This window comes from Marmota monax, unplaced genomic scaffold (assembly GCF_021218885.2).
Source record: "Marmota monax isolate L192 unplaced genomic scaffold, Marmota_monax_Labrador192_F-V1.1 WCK01_AAM20220418_F8-fsc00131, whole genome shotgun sequence".
NCBI lineage: Eukaryota > Metazoa > Chordata > Mammalia > Rodentia > Sciuridae > Marmota > Marmota monax.
The window spans coordinates 3307658-3319870 of record NW_026693141.1 but is presented as its reverse complement, the minus strand read 5'-3'; the positions used below and the strand labels follow the sequence as shown (position 1 = coordinate 3319870).

The 12213-nt window shown below is 35.8% G+C and overlaps 1 protein-coding gene across 4 annotated transcripts in view; it reads left to right on the top strand.

The window, feature by feature from the left end:
- Mkln1 (muskelin 1) overlaps positions 1-12213 on the top strand; it is a 327297-nt gene that overhangs the window by 300205 nt on the left and 14879 nt on the right. For all 4 annotated transcript variants that reach the window (XM_058582834.1, XM_058582833.1, XM_046455052.2 and 1 more), the window contains 3 exons: positions 2796-2910; positions 5543-5682; positions 10356-10458. In XM_058582834.1, the coding sequence (XP_058438817.1) occupies positions 2796-2910; positions 5543-5682; positions 10356-10458 (358 nt within the window). The remainder of the gene's footprint in view (positions 1-2795; positions 2911-5542; positions 5683-10355; positions 10459-12213) is intronic.

Here is a 12213-nt window from a genome sequence, read left to right as displayed (position 1 = left end):
TTTTTTTGTAGTTGACACATTATATGTAAATGGTGTATAATTTTTCATTCTTCTGGTTGTACATGATGTGGAATCACATTGGCTGTGTAGTCATATATATACATAGGGTAATAATATCTAATTCATTTTACTGTTCTTCCTAGCCCCAGGCCCCCTCCCCTCCCTTCGCTCCCCCTACCTAATCCATAGTAAACCTATTCTTTCCTAGCTCCCCCAACACCTTATTGTGAATTAGCATCCACATATCAGAGAAAACATTTAGCCTTTGGTTTGGGGGGGGATTGGCTTATTTTGCTTAGCATGATATTCTTCAGCTCTATCCATTTACCAGCAAATGCCATAATTTCATTCTTCTTTAAGGCTGAGTAATATTACATTGTGTATATATACCACATTTTCTTTATCCATTCATCTGTTGAAGGACTCCTAGGTTGGTTCCATAGTTTAGCTATTGTGAGTTGAGCTGCTATAAACATTGATGTGGCTACATCACTGTAGTATGCTGATTTTAAGTCTTTGGGGTATAAACCGAGGAGTTGGATAGCTGGGTCTGAGGAATCTCCATATCATTTTCCATAATGGTCACACCAATTTGCAGTCCCACCAGCAATGTATGAGTGAACCTTTTTCCCCACATCCTTGCCAACATTATTGTTGCTTGTATTCTTGATGATTGCCATTCTGACTGGAGTGAGATGAAATCTTAGAGTAGTTTTGATTTGCATTTCTCTAATTGCTAGAGATGCTGAACATTTTTTCACAAATGTGTTGTTTGATTGTATTTCTTCTTCTGTGAAGTATCTGTAAAGTTCCTTAGCCAATTTATTGATTGGGTTATTTGGGGAGTTTTTTTGGCATTAACTTTTTTGAGTTCTTTATATATCCTAGAGATTTATGCTCTATCAGAGGTGTATGTGGTAAAGATTTTCTCCCATGCTGTAGGCTCTCTCTTCACGTTATTGTTTCCTTTGCTGAGAAGAAGCTTTTTAGTTTGAACCCATCCCATTTATTTTTTATTTTTTAAATATGTATTTTTTAGTTGTAGATGGACACAGTGCCTTTATTTTATTTATTTATTTTTATGTGGTGCTGAGGATCAAACTCAGTGCCTTATACATGCTAGGCAAGTGTTCTACCACTAAGCCACAACCTCAGCCCCCGTCCCATTTATTGATTCTTGATTTTACTTCTTGTGCTTTGAGAGTCTTGTTAAGGAAGTCAAATCCTAGGCCGATGTAGTGAAGATTTGGGCCTACTTTTTTTTCTATTAGGCACAGGATCTCTATTCTAGTGCCTAAGTCTTTGATCCACTTTGAGTTTTGTGCAGGATGAGAGATAGGGGTTTAATTTTATTTTGTTACATCCATTTTGTGGATTTCCCAGTACCATTTGTTGAATATGCTATCTTTTTCCCAGTGAAAGTTTTTGGCGACTTTGTCTAGTATGAGACAGCTATATTTATGTGGATTTGTCTCTGTGTCTTCTATATTGTACCATTGGTTTATGTGTCTGTTTTGGTGCAAATACCATGCCATTTTTGTTACTATGGCTCTGAAATATAGTTTAAGGTCTGGTATTTTGATGCCTTCTGCTTTACTCTTCTTGCTAAGGATTGCTTTGGCTATTCTGGGTTTTTTATTTTTCCAAATGAATTTCATGATTGCTTTTTCTTTCTTTCTTTTTTCTTTTTTTTTTTTTTTTAGTTGTACATGACACAAAACCATTATTTATTTATTTGTTTGTTTATTTATGTTGTGCTAAGGATTGAACCCAGTGCCTCACATGTTCTAGGCAAGTGCTCTACCACTGAGCCACAACTCCAGTCTGCTTTTTCTATTTCTATGAAGAGTGTTGTTGGGATTTTAATATAAATTGCATTAAATCTGTATAACGCTTTTGGTAGTATGGCGATTTTGACAATATTAATTCTGCCTATCTAGGAGCATGGGAGGTCTTTCCATCTTCTAAGGTCTTCTTCAATTTCTTTCTTTAGTGTTCTGTAATTTTCATTGTAGAGGTTTTTCACCTTTTTTGTTAGATTGATTCCCAAGTTTTTTTTTTTTTTTTTCCCGAGGCTATCAAATATGGGGTAGTTTTTCTAATTTCTCTTTCAGTAGATTCATCACTGAGAGAACAATGCTTTTTAAAATGTCCCCAGGTCTTAGTTTTTATAAACTGTAAAAGTTTGACTAGAGTAGATTGAGGACATTATTACTTAGCATTTCCAGAGAGGACCCTTTGTCACAGAGCATCTCACAAAACTGGTTCTGCACAGTTTGTTTGGGAAATATTGACCCAGAGGATCCAGCTGTCACATTCTGTGGTGGCACCAGAAATGAATATTCTACAGAACAGGAACACTTCAAAGAACTTCCTCCATTTGGTAATGGATAGTAGTACTCAGAAACTAAGAGATTTATTGTTTTCTAAATAGGATGTTTATTTATAATCAGAATGAAAGCAGTGTACTGTGAGTCTTTTTATTGTGAATAATAAACAGGATTGCCTCCCTTTCAACTTTCAGTTTGAGCCTTTATATGTACTGTTTGTGTTTCACAGCATGAGATAGGTTATTTTAGAGTGAGCTATTTGATGGCCATTAAAAGAATTTCAGAACTCAGTTCTAACAAATGCATATTGTTTTATGAGAGTTATTAGAACTTTAAGCTTTGATGAGAACAAATATATAATTGGATTTTTTTGTTGGTAATTGGCAATTAATTTGCTTGCTATATTTGTATTAACATTGCTGCAAATTTTCCAGAGTAGAATGCCTTAAAAGCAATGTCTTGCAGGTCTTGCGTCTATAAGAATGATCAAGCTGCAAAAGACAATCCAAGTAAAAGTCTGCAGGAAGAAGAACCATGTCCAAGATTTGCCCACCAGCTTGTTTATGATGAGTTACACAAGGTGTGTTCACTACTTTGACCTGTAAATATTTTGTGGCCTAATCTGAAAAAAACTCCAAATATATCTCTTTCTGATTTTTTAAGTGGATTTGAATAAAAAGTTATGATTTATAGCAAATAGTAGTATGTGTATTAGATATTCAGTATCAGTTCTCTCTAAAATTCTTTAAGAGAATAATTATTTTTTTCATAGGCTATAATTCTTGGCACTTCTCTTTTGAAAACTGTTATTGGCTGCTTCTACACTTGTATAGCGTATATAAAGTCCTGGGTCTAATCCTTAGCTCCACACACACACACAAAGTACAGTTTTGAGTATTTGGGTACCTTTGCCAATGATACGAAAAGGAGGAGATAGATTTGTAACTTCCTGGTTTTAGAGACTTTCCATTGTGTAAAGACGCCATTTTATCTAAATTTTTCTGTATGAATGACCTCTCTTCCACCATCCTTTTGAAAATCATCGTGCATTCTGAAGTTTGAATGTAACTAAGTATTTAAAGTGGTTTCTTTAACTATTTCTGCCTTTAATTAAGCAGGTAGTTTAGTGATTAGACACAGATTATATGGAAATTTACTGACAGAGCCCTGTTCTTTCTGTTAAAGCTATAGGTGATTAAAAGTCTGGGCTATATAGTTTGAGACCCCTAGGTGAAAGATACATGAGATGAATAAAAGTCTCTTAGAGTCTTCCAATTTAGAAGGTTAAATGAATTTCACATGTGGAACAGAAATAATATCTGTGGTATAATACTGATACTGCCAGTTATCGGTGATGAGTTCTGCTCCCTCACATGTTGAAGTTTGAACAGTAGAGAATCATGTCGAGGCAAGCATATAAAGCAGGGTTTACTTTAAAAGGGGTAATATAGACTTCTCCCTGGAGGAAGAAGGGGGCCATAGCTGGTATCCTGGTATACCAAGAAGCAATGCTTTCTACCTCTTTATGTCTTTCTTCCCCTTACCTTTTTGCTTCCTGCATACCTGTGACTAGCCCAGGATATGCTCAGTGGGATGGCCAAAAGGTGGGAAACAGGTGGGCTGAAAGGGGAAGGGCAGAATGGAGCAGCCCTGGACACATTAATTAACAACTTTATAGCTCCCTGTAGGTACCTGGGACAGTTCCTCAGCAATAGATTGGAGCAGAGTAGAATGCCTTAAAAGCAATGTCTTGCAGGTCTGGTATTGTGATGCCTTCTGCTTTACTGGGCTAAGGATTGCTTTGGCTATTCTGGGTTTTTTATTTTTCCAAATGAATTTCATGATTGCTTTTTCTTTTTTTTTTTTTAGTTGTACATGACACAATACCTTTATTTGTTTATTAGTTTGTTTATTTATGTTGTGCTAAGGATTGTGCTAAGGTTCTTGATCAGGGTGGAGGAAGGGCTCTGAAGGAATTAACATTTCAGTCCCTCAGGGAGCAGTCCCCAACTTCCTGTACTCACTCAAATTGGCTTCCTTGATCTGACCTGACTCAATTTATCTATCTGTATTGACTTCCTGTCTAGTTTTGGCTTTAATACCACTGACTGTAGGTTTTAAAATTTCAGGAAATGCTTTAAAACTTTCGACAGAATAACATTAAAATTCTAATATAAGCCAGGCACAGTGGTGCACGCCTGTAATTCCAGTGGCTCAGAAGGCCGAGACAGGAGGATCACAGATTCAAAGCCAACCTAAGTTGTTGAGGCTAGCCTCATTCTCCTGCCTCAGCAATGGTGAGGTGCTAAGCAAATCAGTGAGACCCTATGTCTAAATAAAATACAAAATAGGACTGGAGATGTGGCTCAGTGGTTGAGTGCCCCTGAGTTCAATACCTAGTAAGAGGTGGCGGGGGGAGGGGGGAAGGGGGAGGGGTGGGGAGGTTGGGGGTTAGGGGGCAAGGGGGGTGAGGGGGCGGGAGGGGTGGGGGGGGAGGTTGGGGGGGGAGATTGGGTGGTAGGGGTCGGGAAGGGTTGGGGGGGATGAGGGCCACAAAGCATCTAATACAATAGTGAAATCATTATTGCTTTCCTTTTACATTTCTTTTTTGGTATTAATTAAATAATTTTAAAACTATTTTACAAATTATATGTTCCATTTAATATTTGGTATTTAGGTTAAAGCAAAATAAGATAACATTTTTATAAGGTTTTTAGATTCAGTGATTCAATTCAACATGTATGTCAGTTTTTAAAAAAAATATTATTTGCTGTTTTGATCAATACTTGATTAACTTGATAATGCCTATTATTTGTTGTCTTCCACAAATTTATCTTGGATTAAATTCTTCCCCTAAGTATTTGTTTCTTTCTTTTCTATCGTTGCTTTTGTTTTATGTCTTCTGCTATCATTGTAATTGTGGTAATACAACTTATTTCAGTATGAAGTGTAGTTTAGGAAAGTAGCCATAGTGCTTTATAGCTCAGTGGTAGAGTATGCATGAGACCTAGGTTCAATTCCTAGTTATTTAAAAAAAAAAAAAAAAGGTTGGGGGACATTGGGGGTAGAAGAGGAGGGGAGGGGAGTCTTTGGTAAAAATTATATTTGTAGTATTACATATTACTACCCAAATGAAAACATTATACCAGGGCTTCTATAGTTTCTTGAAATATATGAATTTTTAAAAATTTGGTTTGTTGTGTTTACCATAGGTTCATTATTTATTTGGTGGAAATCCAGGAAAATCTTGCTCTCCAAAGATGAGACTTGATGACTTCTGGTCACTGAAATTGTGTAGACCTTCAAAAGATTACTTATTGAGGCATTGCAAGTATCTCATAAGAAAACACAGGTATGAAAATAATTTACTGAAAACTTTAACATTATTGGCTATTGTTGGTAGCTAGCTCTGGAGATCTGACTTTGTTTTTGCAACTCCAGCAAGAAAAGAGTGTAGCCACATGTGGTGGTGCACACTAGTAATCCTAGTGATTTGGGAGGCTGAGGCAGGAGAATGAGGCTAGCCTCAACAACTTAGCAAGCCCCTGTCTCAAAATAAGAAAGAAAGAGGGATGGGGATGTAGCTCAGTGGTAGCATGCTCCTGGGTTGAATCCTCAGTACACCTGTCCCACCAAAAAAAGAAAGAAAGAAAATAGCATAAATACTGTGAAGATCATATTGTTTTGTAGATGCTTATTTTTTGTTTTTCTCTCAAAGGCAAAGTGCTAAGATTTTTAATACAGAGAAAGTGAAATTCTGTGAATATTAAAATAATAGAAAAAAATTTTTGTGAAGGTTGTGTGCCTACTTTGGAATAACTCAAGCCCTAACTACTACAAATCAGATCAGCTTTAGAGTATTGATATATGCCTGACTTGTTCTTAACTCTTCATAGTGAATGTGGTGGTATATTAGATTATATATCTTTATGGTTTGATTTTTCACAATATAACTTTAAAATATAGTTATAGTTTTCTTTACCAATTAAGTTTTGTTTTTGTTTTAATTGTCACTTTATTTTCCCTTTTAAAAATATTTTGGGGGCTAGGTACAGTGGCATATGCCTGTATACCCAGTGATTCGGTGGTTGAGGCAGCCTCAGCAACTTATGGAGGCCCCAAGCAACTTAGTAAGACCCTGTCTCAAAATTAACATTAAAAAGGGCTGGAGATGTGGCTCAGTGGTGGAGTATTTGCCAAGATTGCATGAAGCCCTGGGTTTGATTCTCAGCACCACAAAGTAATAATGGTGTTCATAATAATGCTTTCATTAGATAGGTAAAATGGCAGTTTATGGTGCAAACATCATTGCATCATTGTTAGTGACTTTTCCTAATTAAGACATAAAGTGAGCCAGGTGCAGTGGCTCATGCCTATAATCCCAGTGCTAGGGCAGCTGAAGCAGGAGGATTACAAATTCAAGACTAGCCTCATCAACTTGATGAGACCCTAAACAACATAGTGAGACCCTGTCTCAAAATAAAAAATAAAAGGGGCTGGGGATGTGACTCAGGATTTAAGTGCCCCTGAGTTTAATCACCAGTATACCCCCACCCCATAAAAAGGAAAAATAAAGTCAAAGTGAGGAGTGAAAATGGATAAAGAATTTTTTTAATGAATCATTTAAATATATGATGAAAGATTAACAAATATTGTGAGTGTGAGAATAATTCATGAAATAAAGAAATTGAAATTAAAAGATAGGAAGTTTGTGATTGGAAACATTAGTCTTGGAAATTAGCTACTATGGGAAAAGAAATGTGTTACCTTATCTCAGAACTTAAACAAAAAAACCTTTAAAGGAGAATTTAAGAATATATAAAGAACTTATCCATTCATATAAACTGTTTTCAACTAAAGTTAATAATAGTAACATAAAAATATGAAGCATAGTATTCTTTTCTGTTTATGATTGCTTTTTGCCTTTATTCTGATAGCTAGTGTCTAAATGGAAAAAGGACTAGGTCTTGATGGATAGACCTGGTATTCATTTTAAGTCTTCTGTCTTGACCTCTCTGGAGATCACTTCGCTCATTTGTAGAATGGCAAAAGCAACCACATAAATGTCTTTATAAAAACGATCGATAAAACTATTTGTTTATTTAAAAAATATTCATCTAACTGTGTGTACTAGATGTTGTCCTAGGCTCTATGGATTTATCAGTGAAGAATAAAAAGAAAAGTTCCTGCCTTCAAAAGGAGATTAATAATAATTATATAATAAGTACTATGAAAAAAAAATAAAACTGGTTAAGAGCTATTGTTACAGGTGAAAGAGCTGGAGGGTTTTTTTTTTTGTTTGTCTGTTTTGTTTTTTTGTACTAGGGATTGAACCCAGAGGTGTTTTACCCACTGAGCTACATCCCCAGCCCATTTTATGTTTTATTTTGAGGCAGGGTCTTGCCAAGTTGTTGAGTCTGGCCTCAAACTTGCAATTCTTTTGCCTCAGTCACCCAGCTTACTGGGATTACAGAAATGTGCCACTATACCTGGCTTGGAGATGCAATTTTAAATAAAATTATTAGGGTAGACCTTACAGCCAAAAAAAAAAAAAAAAAAAGACTTTTTGTTTATTTGCTTCTACCTAGAGACCTAATGGATATGAGGGAATGTATTATGTAGATATTTAGGGGGAGATGTTCCAGAAAGGCAAGGCTCTGAGGTTAAAAAATATGCCTGGATTATTTGAGGAGTATAAGAAGGGTAGTGTGGTAGAAGTGAAATGAGTGAGGTGATTAGGTGAGATGAGGTCAAAGAGATACAAAAAGGGAAGGACCTTTGGCGCCTTCTCAGCATTTGAACAGTGAGGCCCAAGGAGAATGTTTAGGAGACTAGAACAGTTCTAACTACCAGGAGCTGCAGTAGTCACATTTTTTTTGTACTTTTTTCTGCTGCTTTGTCTGCTTCTGCTATTTAACTGACTGCTCCTAACTTTGTTCCCTTGGCTTCAGGACCTGGAGAGAGAGGGTTAGATCCAACATTTCATGACTTCTATTTATTGCCCTCTCTATTTGCCTTTTACATGTCCTTATATATCTCACCTTTGATTCTTGGAAAGAATTCCTAGGAGAGAGTGGCCCTTTTGGGAAGACTTCTGCCAAGCCACTTTATAAACTGTTGATCAAGCTTGAGACTGTTGACAGGCTCATGTGCCAAAGGTCTGGTTTAATCTGTTGTAAATAAAATGTAAAATGACCTCTGCCTAAGGGACTCTCATTGAGGACCAACAGCCTGGCTGTCCCTGTCAGGGTATTACCTCGTACATGAGAGTTGTGATATTTTCCTAGTTTTTGTCCCCTATCTAATGTACAGATAGCTTGCAACTAAGATTGCCATCAGCCTGAATACCTCTGGGAAAGGCCATTTTCTTTACCCAAAGCAAATTATATGAATTTTCTTTGTCTATAATATTTAGAACAGTGTGACAATTTATTAGACATAAAATACATAATTAAAGCATGTGTAATTATACTTTACTAAAAGGACATTATCTTATTTAAATAGACCCTAATAGTTGTGTTCTTCCCACCCTTCATGGTATACAAGATTAAACCCAGGAGTGCTCTACCACTGAGCTACATCCTCAGCCCTTTTATTTTTTATTTTGAGGCAGGGTTTCCCTAAGTTGTCCAGGCTGGTCTCAAACTTGCAGTCTGGGCTGGGGTTGTAGCTCAGTGATAGAGCACTTGTGTAGCATGTGTAAGCCACTGGGTTTGATCCTCAGCACCACATAAAAATAAATAAATAAAATAAAGGTATTGTGTTCATCTACAACTAAAAAATTAAAACAAGAACTTGCAATCTACATACTGGGATTGCAGGTATGTCCCATTGTACCCCGCTACATTTTTTTTTTTTTAAGAGAATGTTTCTGTTTCCTGGAATGCCCAAAGCCCTGGGGTTAAATCCCTAGTGTGTGTGTGTGTGTGTCTGTCTCTCTTTCACTCACACACACACACACCCCAAACAAGCAAAAACAGAGCAAGAGAACTCTTTTCCTTTTCAGTTTTGGAATCTACCTGTATTTTATTCTGTTTTTCTGCTCCTTACTAGCTCTTATCTTTGCCAGATTCATTTTAGAGGTCTCAGGTTCTTATTTATTTGTTTAAACTGTTGAGCTGGATGTGGTGGCACACGCTCGAATTCCCAGCAGTTTAAGAAGCTGAGTCAGGAGAATCACAAGTTCAAAGCCAGCCTCAGCAACAACTAGACGCTAAAGCAACTCAGTGAGACCCTGTCTCTAAATTAAATACAAAATAGGGCTGGGGATGTGGCTCAGTGGTCAAGTGCCCCAGCTTCAGTCCCCAGTACCAAAAAAAAGCAACAAAAAAACCTGTTGAAAAATGTTTCACCATCATAGAGTTATTTTGATATAGCTTAAAAATGATAACAGAGCAGGTAATAAAAATTGAATAGGCATATTTTCTAACAAATTTAAAGGTTGGTGCAGTTCTGTTACTTTCTGTTACTCTTAATCAATGACTGAAACATGGAAACATTCTCGTTAAAAATATTGAATGTTAAAAGATATATTGAATGTTAATGATACTCATTAAAAGAGACCATATTCATTTCAGTTTCCAATGTATTTATTAAATACCTCCATGGGAAAATATATTGTACAAATCTAAGCAAGTAGATTTTATAAGCACTTGTTTTTGATGAAAGCATTGAACTCTTTTGGAGTTCTGTTATCCAAAATATTTGACATAGAGACTGTTTTGTAGTGGACTTAATTCTCAGTTATAGTTTTAAGGCAAGGGTAGGATGTACTCTCTAGGTAGGATGTATTCTGTAGCATTGCAACTGCTTGTGGCCACCTGGCATTGCCATTGTGTCTCTATGTGCTCTACATCTACACTATTTGCATGTTAGTATTCTTACCCAGGAATCCCAGACTCAAGTCTTTTAGATACTAAGACTAACTCATCTTGTACACAATGTATTTCATTCTGGGTCTTAAAAGACATTTCTTGTGTTATCTTATGACTCAAAATAATTATTATTCTGATTTATATTTTCTAGGTTTGAAGAAAAGGCTCAAATGGATCCCCTTAGTGCTCTAAAATATTTACAAAATGATCTTTATATAACTGTGGATCATTCAGATCCAGAAGAGACAAAAGAGGTAAGGAAAGGTGATAATGACCTACAGGAATTGAGTATGTTTTAAAATGTCTTTCTAATTTGAGTGTTGAAAATGAAAACTTGACACTAAGCTTAAAAATGATAACAGAGCAGGTAAATTAAAAATTGAACAGGTTCGTTTGATAAAATTCAGGTGACACAGGAAACCCATTCGAATTCTCACATATAAAGTTTTAACTTAGACATTAGTTTTGTTTTTCAGGAAGAAAACAAAGTTTTACTTTTTTCATAATCCCATGATTCTTTTGCTTAAGGATTATGTAATAGTTCAGTGCCAACTTTTCTACTGATATTTAAGATCGCTCAAGAGTAAAGAAAACTTAGGTTTATGGGAGTAAGCGTCCTTGCTGTCTTAATGTTTATTATATGAATGTTGTAGCAGTATAGCTTGACTGTAGGTTACTACATTCAACAGTAGTTCCTAAGTCTGAGAAACAATAGCTGACCATGATTATTGAAGTTTTTGTTACATGGGATAAAGCAACTGTTTCAAAAGATTTCACATTCTTAAGGGCATATTTGCCCATCCACTGAGTGAGTGTGCCTACAATGGACTTGCATGGTTTTATATTTTATAGTCTTTTTTCCCACTAACTGCTGAGATTCCTTTTGTCATTTTTTTTTCTCTGCCAGCCATCTTGCAGCATCTGAACTATATTCCATTTTGCTTTTCTGCTCATAGAATTGGTACTAATGATATGTAGTTCTCTTCTTTACATCCATTTCCCTTTTAGCTGTTGCTTTGCTTTGACTTTGTAAAAACAATATCAAGCAGTGTTTTTCTCTCCTCAGCATCAGTACAAGTGGTTTCAGATTTAACGTCAAATCCCTTTCAGGCACCAGGTTCATTGTACTTTTAAATCAGTAGAGCCAGCCATGTCCTCAGCACCAAAATGAAGACAGATTCTTTCATAGTATCCTGCTGTGAAAATAAGTCCTGTTGCTCTTACTCAGTATTGGTTATTACCCCAGGGTAGGTAGAGACTCAGCAGAACACACTTTAGAACCCTGTGTGGGGACAGTTAATTTTATTGAAAGAGGGGAAATTATTTAGTTTTGCTCAGAAGCAGAATACGTTTGGTATAATCCATTTTGACTTACAACTCTACATAGTTGCAGAGAGAACATTAATGTTAATTTTGTTGGATCATACATTTAAGAGTTGTAAATAGATATCCTTGTGATCTGTCCATATTCTATATAAAATGGCTATAACTGGGCAGTCATTTTCCTCTTATTTTTAAAACCAAAACAAAGTATTTCAAAGTAAATAATTTCAGCTGTGTGAGCTGTAAGTAGGCCAAAGAAAACAGTTTGTTCTTAGCTAAGTTAATAGGCAAAAATCAGGACAGAGAGGAATTTCAAGTTCACATAGACCCATTTATTAATTTTGGTAGCTAATTTCTATTTTTTTTTCTTTTTCAAATAGTAACAACTTCTCTTTTATATGCTATATATTTCCATTTTATTTCCTAAAAAACTTAAGCCAGAGTTGTTTGGTCCTGTTATAAGTTAATAAAATGACATTCTGGGTGCTGGGGTTGTGACTCAGCAGTAGAGTGCTCGCCTAGCACATGCAAATTTCTGGGTTCCATCCTCTGCACCACATATAAATAAATAAATAAAAATATAAAGGTGTTGTGTTCATCTACAACTAAAAAATAAATAAATAAAATAAAATGGCATTCTGTGTGTTAGTATCAGTTACCTCAGAAAATTTTACAAAACAGTACTC